Here is a 19,412-nt window from a genome sequence, read left to right as displayed (position 1 = left end):
GTGCCACAGTTAGAGACTTAAGCTTTGGAGTATCAATGGTTAACGTGAAAAATGACTGTCGCGACATGGAAGGCTAAGTGTGTGGGCATTACAGCAGAAATGCTGGCAGCTCGAGTTCCTGCTCTTCCATTTCTCAGCTATTCATGACCATGAGTGAGTTGCTGGACTGCCCTGCTCCCCAACTCCATCACGTATAAAATGAGGAAGACCAAACTACCAGGTTGTACGTGCAAAGTCAGATACTACCTCAATATGACTGGTGCCATTACTAGTACAGAGACATTGGCAATTCGTCTTGGAATATTTACTGAATACAGAGAAGTTGATAGTAATAGTGACCCACCATGACTATAATAGATAGCCTTACATGTTCTTTTTCTCTTTTCTTAGCTTTTCCTAAGCCCAAGTGGGAGTGTGCGCTGTTTGATTCTTACTCTGAGTCAATGCCAGCAAGCCAACAAGCCCGTGACTCGAATAGGATGGAGGTAAAAAGACCTTGAAGTCGTAAGTAAGGATGTGTGTCAAATTCGGCCCACTGGCTCAATATTGTCTGGTATTCTTTAGACTTCGAAAAATTCTCTTCGATAACATTTCCTCGTCATACTGTGTTCTTCCTCTTAGGTTCATCCTTAGAAATCTAGCACCAGATGCATATTTCACTGACGTTCCCTTCTTTGACTCTCTAAAACAAAAGTTGATGAAATAAGCAAATTAGCCTCATTTCCTACTAGAGGTAAAGCTTAAGTTTAGCCAAACTAAGCCAGAAAAACCAAGCCAAACTAAGCAAGTTATTTACTTTATCCAAGTTTTAATCCTGAAGTCAGCATTGTAAAGTTATCTGCTTGGTAGCCTAAGGTATTGTGAACCAGAAACCATGTTGAGTGGAGGTCAGACAGATTTATATGTGAAGACCCCAAGTCCTTTGCAAAGCTGCTTTCTTCTTTAGGGATTTTAGCTTTTGGATGAAGTGAAGACTGATTTAGATGATTCCCAAAAGAAGCACAGAGAATTGCCAGCCAGCATGCTGAGCCATGGTTGTGTGGGATTAGCCAGTTTATAGAGGTCCTTAGGTATCTTTGGGGAGCATCAGTGAGGTGGAGTCCTTATGGTTATGGTTGATGTGAGCACCATCGTCCTCACTATCAGCGTTGTTGATTGTTACGGTGACAACCTATGAAGTCTGCTGTTCCCATCCTAACAAAAGTAGGACATTCTCCTCGACTTTCTGGCTAACCCTCACACTGGATTTGAGGTAATAGGTTGTCTACTGCTGTTCCCATCCTAACAAAAGTAGGACATTCTCCTCGACTTTCTGGCTGACCCTCACACTGGATTCAGAGGTAATAGGTTGTCTATGCACATGTTCAGCGTGAGTTGTTATGCCTCTGTACACATGCATTTTCAATACAGATTAGCTTTAGCACACTGGGAGTCTAAAGGTGACAGTAAAGTATTATGTCAAAGCTTACCGAAGACAAAAACAGTGGCAAGATATATAGCCTTTAGAACATCTTTGCCATATGTGTCCATCTCTCAGTTTCCTTCTAGCCCATATAATTAATTCATTTCTCTTTTTCAAGAAGGCAACTATTAAAGACGCAGCAGCTGACTTTCCTGCCCCCACCCAAGCTACGACTGGTGATGACAGTCAAGGTATGAAAACAAAAGCTTTCTTCCCCTATGTTTCTTTGTCCACTCCCCTGGAGTGGCTGATTTCTTGAGCATATGAGGACAGTTGTAACTACATGGGCATATTTGGATTGATTACAAAGTTGAGATTATTAGCACAACACTATAGTTTACAAGGCTGAAGTCCTCCAGCTTACCGGCCCCTTCCTCACTGCTCAGTCACCCTCAGGCTACCCTGGGACCTTGTCACATGCACGAGGAAGTAACTGGAAGCTGGACCACTTGAGAGCTTGACATCTTGTGCTGGCAGGATGTGATCCAGACTGTCACAGTCGGCGCACCTTGGTATATCGGTCCCATCCAGTAGGAAGCTGTTTTCTGGAGAGAGCTTCTGTCCCTGGTCTTTGTTCTCTCTGGTTCGGTGGGTGTGACACGGAGCTCAGCAGTCTGCCCCATAGCAGCCATCGATCACAGAATGAGTCGGCCTGGGAATTATGTGGAGGAGCGGGAGGAGGAACCCTCTTCCCCGCCCACCTCCATATTTCTGCAAAATGCTTCCTAATCTACCAGGTCCTTCCTCACTCTTTTATTCACTCCTCACAAAAGTAATGGAAATGGATAGGCCTTATCACTTGAGATCTATAGACTAGTAAACTGAGGTACAGGAAGTATGAATCATCTGCTTAGCAAGAAAAAGATCTGGTATACGACGCAAGCATTTAAAAACCTCGAGCTAGTACTTCTTCTGTTATCTGCTACTGATTTACTACCCCCGGGTAAGAGGCTCATATGAAGGAACTAATACCTGCAGAAGCTCCTGCAGGTTTTATTGTAGAGGCCTGGAACCAACGCAGCTTTCCACGGGACTGAAACATGAAAAGTACGGTCTCCATTAGGAAGCAATAATTGCATATTCTCTACTTGAATATTTGCTCAGCAGAGGCAGGCAGACGTGGGGGTTGGCCACAGCAGCAGTCTGCACTATGACAGCTCTCTGAACTGGTGGCTTTGCATCTGAAGTGCACACTGGGTGATCTCCGAAAATGCTGGGGCCTGCGTCTCACTCCCAGAGTTTCTGATGGCTTAGGCCTGGATGTCACCAATGCAGAGGGAAAATTCCCAACGCTTCCTGGCAGTCCCCCTCCTAAGCACTGGTAGCACTCTCTGGAATGTCAGAAATGCTGTTTTTTCTCTGGAGGAGAACCTGTTTCCTTGTTTATGGAGGTCTTTCTTGTTTTAGAAAATGCGATAATAACTTAGGCATTTGTAACACCTTAATCATTAGGCATAACTAGAGAGTCTTTGTTGTAAAGTAGTACTCTGCAGAAATAAGATTTTATAGCTTTTTCTCTTTTTTTCCTCTTGCTTTTTTTTCTTTAAAAAAAAACACACAAAATACAACTAGCTTTGAAAAGCACTGCAGATGAAGCCTTACCCAAAGACATGTCCAAGGATCCAGGTAGGAGAAAATAATTTTCAATATAATTATGACTTACTAAAAACACACAGTTTTCACTGAGTAGAAGACTGGTACATCTGTGATAGTGTGTGTTTCCTTCTAAGTTTTTTTCTTGTGTGCTACTACAAGGAAACCTTTGTAAATTTTTTAAAGAAACCCCTTCTTTCCAGGTGAGGGGAGAGTATCTTTTTAAGATTCAAATGTATATCGTACTGACTGAAAGAATCACTCGGTGTGAATTTGAAGACTCAATAGTTCACTGTGGTTTCTGTGTAGAGTAAGGATTAGCCTGTGGGGGTAAGGCTAACTGAGGACCCACAGTTAAAAAACTTTCCATTCTCAAAGCAAAAACTTATATTTTCCCTACACTTCACCACCAGGAGGCAAGTAAAAGTGCTTATACTTGGACTTCATATCGGAGAGAAAAAGACAAGTTGTGTTTGCCCAGGCTCTTGGAGGGTGAAATTGTACATGAGGCGTGGAGATGGCTTTGCTTGCTTGTTCCCTCCACTCTCTGGACAGAACACCTATTGAACCAGGCGGAACCTACTTAGACACACACTGGCTAGGGAAGGCATTATGATGTGGAACTCTGGTTATGAGGACATGAAAGACATAGCTGTTTTCTCTTTCATTGCTGTAGCTCTTAGTATTTAACAAACAGTCCTTTGGTTGCTTATAGTTGTCATCCCTGATAGTTGCTTAAAGTTGGAACCGATAACAGTATAACATCAGGGTTCATGCTGTAATACAGTATTTCCCAAGCATCAAGTTCATTCAAGGGCTAAAGGGGTGGTGGTGGTGGGGAAAGATTTAAGGGGAAGAGGGGAATGGATATGAAAAATGAATGAGAATAGATGATTGATTTCAGTGAGGAGACCTGAGGATGCCCTCCCCACCCGCCCTCCCCAGTGGTTCTGTAGCTCAGCCTGTTTCGGGGAACCAGTATCTCTAGCAGGTGATGTGAAGAAGAGCTTTAGATCAAGCATGATTCCCAAGCTGGTTTTGGCTTTTGCAGCTGAGTCAGCTCCATTTCTATCAGGGAACACTGTATTTGTGTAGGAAGACTGCCCAAGCTCGCTTCTTCCCAGCTGTAGTTTCTGGAGCTAGAGTAAATACACCCCAGCTCTTGTAGGCTTGGTGTGACACTATTAGTAAAAACTATTCAGATTTGCAGTTAACTTGATGCTTCTCCAGCAGCCCCTAAGGCCAATAAATCTTGCTGATTCCTGAGGGCAAGATGGGCACGGACTTCAGAAAGACCCACATTTCTTTTTTTCTTTCTTTCTTTCTTTTTTTTTTTTTTTAAAGTTTTTATTTATAAAATGGAAACACTGACAAGACCATAGGATAAGAGGGGTACAGTTCCACACAGTTCCCACCATCAAAGCCCCATATCTCATCCCCCTCCCCGATAGCTTTCCTATTCTTTATCCCTCTTCCCAGAGGGGAAGAGGAGCCAGGGTCGTTGTGGGATGCAGAAGGTGGAAGGTCTGGCTTCTTTAATTGCTTCCCCACTGAACACGGGCGTTGGCAGGTTGATCCACACTCCCAGCCTGAGAAAGATCCAGATTTCTAACAGTCTTCCCTTGAATAGGGCATAGCCCCACCAGGTGCGGCGCAGTGTATGAAGTATCTCTGAATCCGCTTCACCTTCTGCACAGGAGCACACCATGTGGTTTCCGGTGAGCTCCTTCCACTCCTGCCCTTCCTGGGAGTGGATATGAAGGAGCACCTCATTTGGAAGTACATTTAGTTCTCTCTCCCAGGAGAATATTTAATTCCCGGTGGGGTAGCTGAGAGATTCAAGGTAGTGTAATTCAGGATGACAGTTGACGCCACATGGACCTGTCATCTCAGTTGGATTGCTGCCTTTTGAAAGTAAACATTAGGCCTGCTCTCCAGTTCTGTTCCAGTTTCCTGGGCAAATGACATGCCTGGGCGGGGGTCGCCTAGGAAATTGCCATTCTTTTCCCCTCTTCTCAGCTAACTCAGAAGCTGTGTTCCACCCCGTAGCTTCTGCCTGCTTGCCAACACGACACACTTTTGCTGTTTTTGCAGATGTTTGGCTTTATTTTTCTTATGGCCCAAATGCTGAGTCTGACTTTCAGGGACTTGAAAGAGCATGGGTAAATGAACTAGAACTGTGGCTCCAGCTTTTTCTGAGCTGAAGCCTGGGGAGACCACCGCCTGCCTGAGGTGAAATTTTGTGGGCGGAAGGAGACACACTCTTGCCTGCTCTTGCCCACTTGTTGCTAATAGCAAGGGAGTGTGAGGGCCTGTGTGAGCAGCGGACGGGGGCTCCTTGATGCATCGTTTTTTTCTTACGCCCTTGCCTTTTTAATGTTCACATGTACATATGGCAGTGGGACCTAATCGATTTCTTAGCCAACAGCCCATTTCAGCCTAATTCAACAGAGCACACCACACAAGGCTGATATTTTTCTTGACGTTCTTGGTCATGCTACGCTGATGGGTTTGGGCTTGGCCACCCTCACACTGTGGTCTGCACTCTGCCCTCAGGGACGTCAGTCCCTCCCGCCGCACACACTGCCAGCCATCATCTCATGGCTTTATGGGGCTGGGTGGTTCTTTCTCCAGTGCTTATCTGCTCTCCCCATGTTCTACAAGGAACTGAATTTAGAAACCAGAGTTCCTAAGCTTAAGAAAGTAGGAGCAGTCTATAAGACTAATTCATCTCTTAACTCACTCAGTTTTTACAATACCTTCACCTTTTCTCTCTCTCCCTGTGAGAATGATGCCATGTTTTCCTTCACTCTGTAGGTGAGGAGACTAAAGTTGAGAGAGGTCACTACTAATTCATGTCATGGCTGAGAGGAGCGCCTAGACCTCAGGACTCCCTGCCTGGTCTCCACGGCTCCTCTACCCCACCCCACCCCATCCCTGCAGCCTGTCCGTCTGCTAGTTATCTCTCACCAGCAAGGTTCCTCCCTCCTTCTAGACCCCAAGAAATGGCAAAGATAATGAATGACAAGGACAAGGAAATAGGTCATCAGGGTCTGCTTGGTAGAACATAATTTGTACACAGCCAAGCCTTGTGCTCACACATTTCTGGAGAGTGGTGGGGCCTGAGGGACAAGAGGGCCACGGAGCCCACTGTGGGCAGCCTGCTCAGAGGACAGCCCCCGGCCCTCATGGTGAGTCTGCTCACACTCTGTCTCCTAGCCCCAGGGCACCACGCGTCCCGTGGGCTGCTTTCCCAGCTGGCTGGGGCTTGTAGGAGGGAGGTAGTTTTCCGTCTGATTCTAGTGTGGGTACACAGCCCTGGACAAGGCAGGGCTCATACTCTAGCTTCCCAGGCTTGTCAGCATCCCAGAGGCAGTCTGGCAGTCAGAAGTGAGTACTCTCTCCATGAAACTGAAATGCTTCGGTTGGAGAAATGCGCCTCTGCCGCAGCTGACCACATCTGGGGAATAGAGAGCTCGTTTGCTTTGTGCTGTGTTAGCACTCCGGCTCCCCTCTCTGCCTTGCTTATCTAACCTAGAGATTTTAATGATCATCATAAATTCAGGTCACCTCATACCAAGGAGGGGTTTTAAATCTTTGGAGCTGTGTAAAAAAGGACAGATTATGCAGCAGGACGTTTTCTTCCTGGATGAATTTCTGAAAACAATATACAGACGATATGCATGTTTCTAGTTAATAGCATTCTTTGTGATTTTTTTTTTTAAATGTCAGTCTATGATGAAAATCCGCAGAGTTCGCAACAACTTAGCATAGCCAGTGTCTTGTAAAGCTGTCTTCTGTAGGGGACTGAAGATGTCAAGGACTTCATGTTTTTGTAAATGTTCCTAATTACTCGCAGCAACTTGTGATGGGAAACTACTAGGATCTCTGTGACTGTTGGTGGTGGTCAAGTTAGTTTGGTCAAGAAAAGTCAAATGGTTGACAAGATGTTTTTATTTCACTTCATAGTATTCTTAATGTGGCTTGGTCACAGTAACACGATTTACCAGAACATTTTCTAATAGGAAAAGCCACAGAGCTTATTTAGCTCACTTGCAGGAGCTTGGAGTTTTGTGGTGTGCCGGCACTATACTTGAAGTTTAGTATAGTATTGTGGAGCTCCCTAGAGCTAGCCTTCCAGGGAGGGGCTTAAAGCTCTCTTGGTGGGTTCTCACAAAAGGCCAAAAAGTCTTTAAGTGTGAACCCACCACGAAAATGATAAATGACCCCTTGAGAGGCATGTCTTTCAGGGAAAGGAAACCAAGCTGCCTAAGTGATGCCTTAACTTTCAAAACAGAACAACGAGATCTCTCTCACACACACACACACACACACACACACACACACACACACACAAAAAAAAAAAAAACATTGAAGGTATCAGCTTCTCCACTCCCTTACTCTCACTCACTGGCACTGTGTGTGTGTGTGTGTGTGTGTGTGTGTGTGTGTGTGTGTTGGTGTGTTCTGTACTAGCCTAGGCGCTGGATGTAAACCTGTTTACTGGAGAAGTGAGACCCACACAAACAATAACTAAATTTTGTTTCAGCCATCCCTAAGGATTCCAGCAGCCTCAAAGCAAGACCAAGATCCAGGTAGTACTTACTTAATTTCTGCTTTGATGCCCTGCCTGTCCTTTCCCCGATTAGAAATAACCTGCTCTCTCCTTGGCCTATGAAGCCCATTTGGGTAGATGCCCTTGCCTTGGGGAGGCCTGACTGGAATATGCAATGTGCTTGGGGAGCCTCTCCCCCCCACTTCTTTCTAGTTCATTAGATAGGACAGAGAGAAATTGAGAGTGGGGAAGAAATACAGACAAGGAAAAAGAGAGAGAGAGAGACAGACCTACTTCACTGCTCATGAAGCTTCCCGCCTGCAGGGGGGGAGTGGAGGCTTGAACCCGGGTCCTTGCCCATGGTTACATGTGCTTAACCAGGTGCACCACTGCCCGACCCCCTTGGGGACCCTCTTAGTTTCTGTGATTATTCCTGCTTGTGTGTTGCAGTGACTTGTGCCATATTACCCCACTATTGTAGAGTGCCGATTAACTGGGGGTGGGGGAGTGGGGGGATAGCATTGCAAAGAAGGAAATGCAGTTTTTACAAAGGGGGCCAGTGCTAAAATTTATCATCAGGACAAAGTGAACAGCAATTAAGTAAGAAGTTGGGATGGGGGATAAAATACAGAACAGGACAAGAAAAAAACACTGTGATAATTTCAGTGAAACTGGGTGCTTTAAAGACTGTTTATTTAATTTATTATTTTTAGATTCTCTTGACCAGAGCACTGCTCAGCTCTGGCTAACGGTGGCGCAGGGGATTGAACCTGGGATTTCAGAGCCTCAGCCATGAGAGTCTGCTGTGTAAAACACTATGCTTTCTCCCCAGTGGGACTGGGTGCTTTCGGTAGATAGTGCTCATGGCCAGCTTGACCCTATCTCCCAGTCTCTGTTCAGCCTCACAGTCTTTAGATCCTTAGAAGCTAGCAGAAGAGGGGGGCCAGTAAGGCAGAGCTGCGGTGCCTAGCAGACATCAGTAAAGAGGACCAAGGAGAAACACTGCACTGAGAGAAAACCCAAGAGGGCAAATGGTATGGGCCGTCTGGCTCGGTAGCGCGACAATGTGAAACGTATGCAGGACCTCACACATGCACCTCCTGCACGGCACCCACTGAGCTACTTTCCTCACCCCAGAAGATCCTTTCAGTTTCTCACAGACGTCTCTGATTCCCCCTTTAAGTCAAGAGTTCCCATAGCAGTCTGCTATTGCTCTGACTGCAAGCATGAAAGCGTTCTCCCTGCTGGCTCCTGGACGACTTGTCTTGTCCCTCTCGTCAGTTATGAACTGGCATCACCCCCTGAGCACATCCCATGCTCGTGCCATTCTGGTGGCTTCATTAAAGAGCGATGCCTTGCATGACTCTTGACTACCACAGAGAAGCATTCATTGCTCAGGAAAACGACCACTTGCTTTGTTAACACCGGCATTACCCGAGACTGAAGGCTCGAGTGACTGACTGCAAAGAAGACTTTATTGAGGTTCACTTATCTTTAGGACACAGCTCTGACTGAGGTCGTTTTCTTAGACACGGTGTTAGCCCAGAAGCTGAGCAGCACCGGTGTGTAACCCACTTCTGAGAAAAGAGTGGGGACCCATCTACAAACCTGTTCCTAAGTAATAGGCAAATGTACTAAACTGAACTGATTTAGACAGTGAGGGGGTCTCTAAATGCCACTGCCAGAGCATTTCTGTTCTGGCTCATACGCAGTGTCAGGACATTAAAAATTTAAAAAAAAAGAAAAGAATTTAGAAATTGGAGTTTGAATCGAGCCCTTGTCACTTTCTAGGTGGAATGCAGCTTTGGAAAACTTACTTAAATGTCATTATTAGAGTTACAATATCAGAAGTTGTATAGTTAACTACTGCCTTTAGAATTTTTAAAATATTTATTTATTTATTCTCTTTTGTTGCCCTTGTTTTATTGTTGTAGGTATTATTATTGTTACTGATGTCATCGTTGTTGGATAGGACAGAGAGAAATGGAGAGAGGAGGGGAAGACAGAGAGGGGGAGAGAAAGACAGACACCTGCACACCTGCTTCACTGCCTGTGAAGCAACCCCCCTTACAGGTGGGGAGCCGGGGCCTTGAAGTGGGATCCTTACGCCGATCCTTGGGCTTCGTGCCATGTGCGCTTAACCCGCTGCGCCACCTCCCAACTCCCAACAACTGCCTTTTTATAACGAGGGAGAAGGTTAAGATGAGACTTCCGCTTTGCCAATTTCCAGAAATCTGTCTCATTTGTGCAATACAACCTAAAACTAGGCCCCTCCACCTGATTGATGTGTATTTTTCTTTCCTGAATTTCTTCTGTGGCACACTCCCTTGAATATTTTATTATTCCTCTCAGCTAATCTGTCCCAGTTCTACAGGTGCCTGTCAGTGCATTTGTATGTAAACTGGAGAAAAGCTCCATGCTCACTCAAAACCATCAAGCCCTTCCATTAAAATAGGGACGTGTCTGAGTGGTAGGGTTTGCCTGTTGTTCTTATTAATGATTCCAGTAGAAACCAGTTGGCACTAAAAGAAGAGATGTCTCACTGGGCATGGGTGCATGCCTTGCTATGAATACAGCCCGAGTTCAAGTCCTTGCACCACATGGGAATACCAGGGTGCCAGAACATGCCCCAGTACTGTGGTTCCCCTTTCTCTTTGAATGGGAAAAATGAAAGGCTGCTAGGGGGTGGTGAAATGGCACCCGTGTGGGGTCCTGGTTCTGCCAAATGAAGAAGAAGACTTTCCCTTTGGGGTAAATTTAGGTCTCGGGTCTATGCAGTGAATAGAGGCTACAAAGACTCTAATTCTGGGTGGGAGTTGGGGCAGTGATTGTAGGTAGTAGAATTCCTGGCTACTTCCGGGCGGGGGGCGGGGCTCATCAGTCACTTGGACATTGGGGGTATTTTCCATTTCAACCCGACTTCAGAAAGTAACACTTTGTTCTTTCCCTTCTGACCTTTGTGTATTTTGCTGCAGATCTTACTCCAGCACCTCCATAGAAGAAGCCATGAAAAGGGGTGAGGACCCTCCCACTCCCCCACCACGGCCACAGAAAACCCATTCCAGAGCCTCGTCCTTGGATCTGAATAAAGTTTTCCAGCCCAGTGTGCCAGGTGAAGTGTCCTTCCCTTTCCTGTGGGGGCTCAGTGGACGAGTCTCTGCTGCAGGGACCGCTGTGTCCCAGGGAGGTCTTGATGTCGGAATGGTATTCTGCAGATGGAGGTCTATGTGAATGTGCTTCTGTAGAGACCTAGGTGTAGACAGAGATCACGTGTGTGGAGCCTTGCACACACTTGCTATGGATCAAGTGATTCTGTACCAAGAACCTGAAAAGGTGTCAAGCTCAGACTCCCCACCGGGCGCGTGGCCGCCTGCTGATTCCCATGCAGCGCTGCTGTCCCCCGGCTCCTCCGACTGCTCTTCCATGGAGAGCTCATCGGTCACAGCCTGGCCAGGGTGCATCCTGTCTTTGCGGCAGAGGCTCAGTACTGCAGGGTTTAGTGCTCAGGGGCTCCACTTTCTCAGCTGCACTGACAAGTTGGTTAGGTGGGTGGCGCAGGGTTCAGCTGGGCTGCTCTGGGACTGTTTTGAGCCAGCAGCTGGCCTGAAGGGGGACAGTCAGAAGGGCCTGTCTGTTTCCCCAGTGCCCCGGGAAGTGGGGGATGCCCTCCTAGGGAGCCTGTAGAAGAGCAGATGACAATCATGCCGTGGCACTGGTGAAAATGCCAGGGCACAGCGCCTTCCCGAGTGCTATTTTGGGAAGCACAAGGGCCTTGCCATTGACGGATGCCGGCCAGCTATACATTCAGTGACTTCCTGGAACTTTCTCTGTATCCACGTACACTTTAAAACCAAGCCAGCCTCAGATGCTAGTGATTTACAGATTATCTTTTCTGCTAAAGCAAGAAAAGCCTCTCCTTGGCTCACACATGAGCATGACCTCTGTGTCCCAGCAGAGCTCAGCATGTTTTATTTGTTCTAATAAAGTGCTCTCCTCACAGTACGGTTACAGACTGGGTTTTAATATACAAGAATCTGGAACTCTCTATGAAATTTGATTCTCTGCCATGAGTTCATCAGATAAAATTGGGCCTTGAATTTCCCCCTTTACTTTGATCCAGATTCTGGCTTAATTTCACTATAAAGTGGTATTCGGGGCTGGGGGTAGCCATGGACAATGATGCTATAAAATGTCCACATGGCTGGTGGATTACGGCCTAGAAGATTTGTGCTGTGGTGCAAACAGATGAAAGCAATCTGGGCAGCCCTCTCCGTGCACTTCCCTGGCGAGGACAGAGACTGGCTGGGTGCGGGTGCAGGTGCAGCCCTGCAGGGGGCGTCCAGTGGACGCGCTGTGGCTTTTACTGTGTGCTCTCACGGAGCAGAGGAGAGAGGTCTGGACTGGGACTGTCTGATTTCCACAAGTGTTTCGATCTTGCTGCATTTCAGGTTTCTGAGCTGTGGAGTTGGGTCAACACTCCAGAATCGACTGGTTTGGCTGCGATAGTGAACATGAGCTGAGTGGCATCTCTTTGGCTCTCAGGCCCTTGTTCCCCTGGTCTCTGTGCCAAGCGCCCCTCGGAGTGGAAGCCTCTGCTGATGCGGAAGCGGGTGTGAGGATGAAGGCCCACCCCCCTTGACTCACAGCTGGAGGCTTCTGTGGCTTGTTCCCCTGGTTTCTCGGAGGGCCCACTGAGGGGCAGGACTCGAGTTGTTCCTAGAGGCTGTCTGTCAGTCACCAACACCCCCTTTCTGGTCTTTCTTCCCTCCACCCAGGTTCCTGTCTCAGGCTGCTGCTTGAGGGAGAGCCTGTGGCCACAGAGATTCTTTTTATTTTACCAAAGCACCGCTCAGCTCTGCTTTATGGTGGTGCAGGGGATTGACCCTGGGACTCTGGAGCCTCAGGCCTGAGAGTCTCTTTGCATAGCCATTATGCTGTCTACCCCGCCCTAGAGGTTCTCTCCACTCCCCTGGTGTTGACAGAACGGCCGGCCGAAGAGCAGCCAGTGACAGCTGTTTTCATAGCCCCAGCCCACTGTTTCCGTACAGGTTTGCACAAGAGTTTGAGTTGAGCGCTTCTGCAGTGCAAAAACCAGGGGTTGCCATTGCACCTACTTAATCTCTTTCCGTGTGGTGCGGTTCTCACAGGGAAATGTAAAGGTCTATTTAAATCGTATAGCCCTTCAGTGTGTTGTGTATTGCTAGAAATTATGACTGAAACGTCTGGCGAACGGGGAAAGCATGGCATCTGAGCCTGTCGGGGCAGTGCACCTGCCGAGGACCACGGGACCGAAGTGGTCACCCCTCCGCGCCACTTGCACTGTGCTTGCTGTGCTGTGGCCCTGGCCTCCCAGTGAGCTAGCTCTCTACGTCCTCATGGAGCACTGCCTTGTCGCTGCTCTGTCCCTGCGATGCGGTGCCCTGGCTCCCTCTCCTCCTCTTTCTGGCCCACCTGTCCCTCCCAGGCTCCATGCCACTTGGCTCACTCTTGGCTGCTCTTCTTGCTCCTCTCTCATGGGCATCCCTTGGAAACCTCTCTCGGCCTCTGGCCCATCCTCCACTTCGTGTTCCTTCCTGTTCTCCTGTTCCTCCCCCCCCTTCTTTACAGCTGAGAGCCTCCCTCTCCAGCCTCTGTTCCAGACCACTTTGCTCTGATATCATACACAAGGCAGAATCTATCCACAGTTCCATAGCCACCTCTTTGTTTCCTTGTGTACAGTTGCTGGTCAGAGGTCACAGTTGTTAGGCGTGTTATCTGCTGCCATATTGAAAACTTGGAGTTTTCAACTCACCCCATGGCTGACATTGTCGGGAGCGTTTCCTTCACACCCGGGCGGCACTGCTGTGCCATCCACCTGGACCTGGTGCTTCGTGCTTGGCAGGCATGCATCCTACTGTGTGAGCTATCTCCTGGCCTGAGCGCCTGCCGAATTGTTTGCATCCAGTTTGTTTTCCCCTTAGATGTGGAGCCGTCTGATCTAGTCCCATTAGCTGAGCAGTAAGCATATCCTTTGCCCACTAATGTCCAGGCTTAAGAGTGATAATGACTAACCACAAGTGAGTTTCCTTTGTACAGAGGACACATCCAAAACACTTTCCTTGATTCACTCTTGCCCTTACAATAGCCTCAGTGAGGATAGGTGCTGTTTTATTCCCAGTTTACAAGTGATGGAGGTGAAGTAATCAAGGCTACAGAGCTAGCGATAGGCCCATAGAGTCCACTGCTAGAGTCTCACCTCTGCTCCCACCGGAAGGGGCAAGTATCTTTCTCCTCTCTCCCTGCTCACCTACTTGGCTAGCTGAGTAGGAGTGTGTCTGTCCGGCTGTCTTTGTGGGAGGGTGAGTTCCTAAGGCAGGGCAGAAGGCAGGTCACTTTGGTTTCTGGTGGCTACTGGCCTCACTCTCTCCCACCAACTGGGGATTAGAGCTCATTTCCACCCCAGGCAGTTTTCTGCCACTGTGGTCATTTGTCTTTGGATGTTGTTTGTTTTTAAAAAATATTTATTTTTTAAAATAAACTTTTGTTGCCCTTGTTGTTTTATTGTTGTGGTTTTTTTTTTAATTTCTTTATTGGGGAATTAATGTTTTACATTCAACAGTAAATACAATAGTTTGTACATGCATAACATTCCCCAGTTTCCCATATAACAATACAACCCCCTCTAGGTCCTCTGAATCCTTCTTGGACCTGTATTCTCCCCACCCACCCACCCCAGAGTCTGTTACTTTGGTGTGATACGCCAATTCCAGTTCAGGTTCTACTTGTGTTTTCTTTTCTGATCTTGTTTTTCAACTTCTGCCTGAGAGTGAGATCATCCCATATTCATCCTTCTGTTTCTGTGTTGTAGTTATTATTGTTGTCATCGTTGTTGGATAGGACAGAGAGAAATGGAGAGGGGAGGGGAAGACAGAGGGGGAGAGAAAGATAGACACCTGCAGACCTGCTTCACCACCTGTGAAGCGACTCCCCTGCAGGTGGGGAGCCGGGGGTTCGAACCGGGAATCCTTACGCTGGTCCTTGTGCTTTGTGCCACCTGCGCTTAACCCGTAGCGCTACCGCCCGACTCCCTTATTTGTTTATTTTACCAGAGTGCTGATCAGCTTTGGCTTATGGTGGTGGCTTGTGGTGGGGGGGGGGGGATTGAACCTGGGACTTAAGCGCCTCAGGCATGAGAGTCTCTGCATAACCATTATGCTATCTCCTCCCCCCCCCCAGCTTATTTGCCTTTGAAGCACAGAGGTTCCTAAATGTCTCCACCGGGGCTCTTTACCGCCAGACCTCCTTCATCTACTTGTGTACTCAATTCAGTGACAGCACTGAGGCTTCGCTCCGGGCTTTTCAGGAGCTTACAGATGAAAGGAGTTTATTGTCACTTGGAACTCTAGCCATTAATTTAAGTATTGAATTGAACAGCAGTGTGTTCTGGCTGTTGAGCATTCTGGGAGGTAAAGATGCAGTCCAGATATTTCCGGGTTTGTGCCGCGGGTAATTCAGAGTGTTCCTTTCCATGAAGGCCAGCCATTGATTTGCAAGGTGTGGCTGCAGCGTGCTGTTCTGTCCATGGCTTCACGTTGCTTTGCCCTGCACCTTTCTCTGCCTCTCACACTAGGCTTTCTTCTCCTTCTCCTCCTCCTCCTCCTCCTCCTTCTCTTCCTCCTTCCCCTTCCTCTTCCTCTTCTTCTTCCTCTTCTTCTCCTTCTCCTCCTCCTCCTTCTTCTTCTGCTGCTTCTGCTTCTTCTCCTTCTCCTTCCCCTTCCTCTTCTTCTTCCTCTTCTTCCTCTCCTCCTCCTCCTCCTTCTTCTGCTGCTGCTTCTGCTTCTTCTCTTTCTCCTCCTTCCCCTTCCTCTTCCTCTTCTCCTCCTCCCCCTCCCCTTCCCCTTCCTCTTCCTCTTCTTCTTCCTCTTCTCCTCCTCCTCCTCCTTCTTCTGCTTCTGCTGCTTCTGCTCCTCCTCCTCCTCCTCCTCCTCCTCCTTTTTCTTTTGCAGTAGCCATGGTGAGTTTCTGTACTAGCACAGTGACTTACTTGCTCTGCTGAAGGTGCAACCAATCTTGAAGCTGGACAATGTGCAGTGTTTATCTATTTATGGGAGCGAGAAGAACCAGAGCGTCGCTTTGGCCTATGTGGTACTGGGGATCAAACTTGGAACCTTAATGCCTCAAGTCCTGTGCTCTGCCACTGAGCCACCTCCTGACCCCAAGGCTACGTTCTTTCTTATTTTCACCCTCCAGTGCCCGAATGTTCTAATAGGAGAATGTAGAAACAGGACTAGGGGCTCTGAAGGATATAGGGAGCAATGTTAGTATAACTTTTACTTTGAAAAAATTAAAGTAATTTGAGTAGCAGGCACTTTTGGGTGGTATATAGGTCACACAGTAAAGCTCTGTCTGACTCCATGTCATTCTCTTAAGTATTATATTATAGACAATGTCAATTGTGTGAGCACCCCACCCCCAGGTTATTTTGAAGAAATCCCCAGGTATCCCATAATTACATATATCAATATATGTGTTGCTAACCTTTAAGGTCTTTTAAGCACTACACCTTTATCATGTGTGACAGTTAACAGTAATTAAACTCTTATATCTAGTCAATGTTCAAAATAATCTGAATTGTTTCCAACATTTCTTTTTATAGTGGTTTGTTCAGATCAGGATCAAAACAAAGGCTAAAGGCACACTGTGTTTCTTTGGACAGCTATTAAAACTTTTTATTGCGGTAGCCAAGATTGAACTTAGGGTCTTGCACATGTACTCTGTTGCTAAGTTCTTTATTTCTCTGTTTTTTAGTGAGGCGGGGGAGACTTCATAGCACCACAGTGTTAGGGATTGAGCCTGTGTCCCTGTGCTCGACCTGCTGAGCCCCTTCCTGTTAAGGGCCCATCAGCCAGTGGAGTCCTGTACTCGTTCCCTCCCTTGACAGTCATTCATGAGAAAACACTCACCCTCTACACATTTCCACACTTGATGTCAGGTTAACAGTGTGTGCTTCCACATTGTCCTGTATTTCCTATAAACAGGCAGTAGGTAGATCTAGGCCTGATGAGAATCAGATTTAATTTTTGGCAAGAATGCTTCCTGTTGATGCATTAGACACCTGGGTTGAGATGTTTCTTTTATTTATTTATTTATATATTTATATATTTTCCCTTTTGTTGCCCTTGTTTTTTTCATAGTTGCTGTAGTTATTGTTGTGGTTATTGATATCGTTGTTGTTGGATAGGACAGAGAGAAATGGAGAGAGGAAGGGAAGACAGAGAGGGGGAGAGAAAGATAGACACCTGCAGACCTGCTTCACCGCCTGTGAAGCGACTCCCCTGCAGGTGGGGAGCCGGGGGCTCGAACCCAGATCCTTACGCCGGTCCTTGCGCTTTGCGCCATGTGCGTTTAACCCACAGTGCTACCTCCCCAGCCCCGGGATGAGATGTTTCTAGCAAACCAATGCTTAGATTCGTTATTTCATTGCTGGCTGTCAAATGGTGGTACTCTGCTTGCTACCTTTACTAATATGAATCATGGTCTATTTAACCATTTTCCTGTTGTACTTCCTACTGCACCACATAAGGAGGTTTCTGATGCCTCCTGCCTGTTTAGTGGCTTTTGACTGATCATTAGGCTTCCATACTATGAACTTGGTTTATCCATTGTGGTAAAGATCACCAACAGCCTTCCAGATAGTAGTTTGTAGCAGAAACTGATCATCGTTACCTAAGCCTAATAGTGTGTCACTAAATGTTTACTTACCCACCCACTTGTCAATTTTGTGTGGTGTAAATATTCCTGCCATGGTCAGTTTCACTGTTACTGATATGTCAGTGTTTGTTGGTCAAAACAGATGTGTACTATTTGATTTCACAAGCTGATATGAACTGTGCCCAGCACACCACTGTTTCCATCCATTATTTCATTGCGAGTGCTGAGATGGCATTCCTGGTTTTTGCCTCTATCAGTTTGGACCACAGTCTATTTAATCATTTTCCTATTGCTGGACAAGTAGCTTATCTGCATTATAAATCTTACAAACTCAGGAATACCATAACACAGCACAGTTCTCAACACATCACTAAATTCCTCATGGGCATCTGTATTTATAGAATTCTATGAAAACCAAAATAGACTAGTGATGGCAATCAGGGAAAGTGTGACCAACATTTCCCGAACACTTGCTACATATTTGACTTTGGAAAATGCCAAGAGGAATGTGGGTATGGCTGCAGACTCTGCCAGCCAGTGCTATGCCGATGTGTGAAGAAGGGTGCTAAGTGTAGGTGGTCTCTGCGATTATCTGTGGGTGTGTTGGTGGGTGTACACAGGGTTGGTAAACTAACCTTTGAAGGATGGATATGATCTTTGCAATCAAATTTTAGTAGTTATTTTTTGGTCTCTGCTTTGGCTCAGCTTTATTATTATTTTTTCTTCCAATATTCCTGGGAGACTTCTGTGGGAATCTTGAATCTGGTTTTATCTGCTTCATTCTTTCCTTCACAAAACAAAGGGACTCTTTTTTAAAATACAACCGTGATGTCACTTTTTTACTCAAAACTCTTTGGTGTCTTCTCTGTAAACACTAAGTTCCTTGACCATTGCACCTGAAGCCACGAGAACATCACGAAGCCATTAAGGGACATAGCACCGTGACCTGACGTGCCTGGGAAGGAGTGCACTTGAGGAAGAAGTGGAGACTGCAAGTCTCGAGCCTGTCTACTGACCTGAGAGAGTGGAGACTGAGGAGAAGGAGCTTGCGAAGGAGACCCCTAGAAAATCTTAGAGCACTTTGTTGGTCTGGCAGGGCTAATCCATACTGCAAAAGGTGGCAGAGTGGTTGAGAAACTTTGGTGCAGATTATTTGTTACCACAAACTCATTAAAAATCCACAGTGAAAAAGACAGTTTCAAGAGACTGTAGTGATTCTCTAGGTTGCTTGCCTGTGTTTGTTTGTGCGCGCGTGCATCATTCAGCTATAATGAAAGTGTCATGGAGACAGTTACTAGTGAAGCAGTACTAAGCTTAGGGAAAAATCTGTTTACTGCCTCAAATGTTAGCTTGATTTACCTTAAAATTCACACCGTGCTGATCATTTTAGCCAACTTGAATGTAATAGTGGAATGATTTGGAGAAATGCATTTAGATAAGTGTATTATGAGAAAGGAAAGTCGCCCTTCACCAGGGTTATTGCTCTCTCTGTTTTCGTCAGCGTTACAGTCCTAATGTCTCCATCTGGGGCTTCGTTCACCCGTATCACATATCCACGGTATATGGGAAAATAGTTACTGGTAAATGTTGGCAAGTTCTAAGACCATGATGTCAAGGCTATGAGAAGTTAAATGTCATTTCAGGCAACTCTCACATATTACAGGTGAGGAGACAGAGTCAGAAGACGCCTTGGCCTTGTTCTCTACTGGAGTTCTTTGAGGATGACTCATTTTTGTTCTGTCTTTTAAGTAGCACATTTGTTGTCAGAAAAAGCAATCTATATTAATTTGATTTGATGATACACCATACTGTTTTTCTCTCGGTATTAACAGTAATACCTAAAGTTAAAGAGATACATTAAATAATGAATATGATGTTCTCTATATGCAAAACAAAACTAATTGCTTTTCTCTTTTTTTTTCTATTTTATTTGATAGTACAGAGAGAAACTGAGCAGGGAAGGGGAGGCAGAGGGGGAGGGAGTGACACCTGCAGACCTGCTTCACTGCTTGTGAAGCACCCCCCCACCCCGTGCAGGTGGGGAGCTAGGGCTTGAACCTGGGTCCTTGTGCATGGTGACGTGCTCTTAACCAGGTGTGCCACTGCCCGGCC

The 19,412-nt window shown here is 46.6% G+C and overlaps 1 protein-coding gene across 9 annotated transcripts in view; it reads left to right on the top strand.

Annotated features, from left to right (window-relative positions):
• REPS2 (RALBP1 associated Eps domain containing 2) overlaps window positions 1-19,412 on the top strand; it is a 141,716-nt gene that overhangs the window by 61,036 nt on the left and 61,268 nt on the right. For 5 of the 9 annotated variants that reach the window (XM_060182983.1, XM_060182982.1, XM_060182988.1 and 2 more), the window contains 5 exons: window positions 391-485; window positions 1,581-1,653; window positions 3,035-3,088; window positions 7,605-7,650; window positions 10,586-10,722. In XM_060182983.1, the coding sequence (XP_060038966.1) occupies window positions 391-485; window positions 1,581-1,653; window positions 3,035-3,088; window positions 7,605-7,650; window positions 10,586-10,722 (405 nt within the window). The remainder of the gene's footprint in view (window positions 1-390; window positions 486-1,580; window positions 1,654-3,034; window positions 3,089-7,604; window positions 7,651-10,585; window positions 10,723-19,412) is intronic. The other 4 variants (XM_060182985.1, XM_016195127.2, XM_060182987.1 and 1 more) reach the window with 3 other exon arrangements.

This window comes from Erinaceus europaeus, chromosome X (genome assembly GCF_950295315.1).
Source record: "Erinaceus europaeus chromosome X, mEriEur2.1, whole genome shotgun sequence".
NCBI classification, from domain to species: domain Eukaryota; kingdom Metazoa; phylum Chordata; class Mammalia; order Eulipotyphla; family Erinaceidae; genus Erinaceus; species Erinaceus europaeus.
The sequence above is the reverse complement of the archived record's forward strand: the minus strand, read 5'-3'. Positions and strand labels throughout refer to the sequence as shown.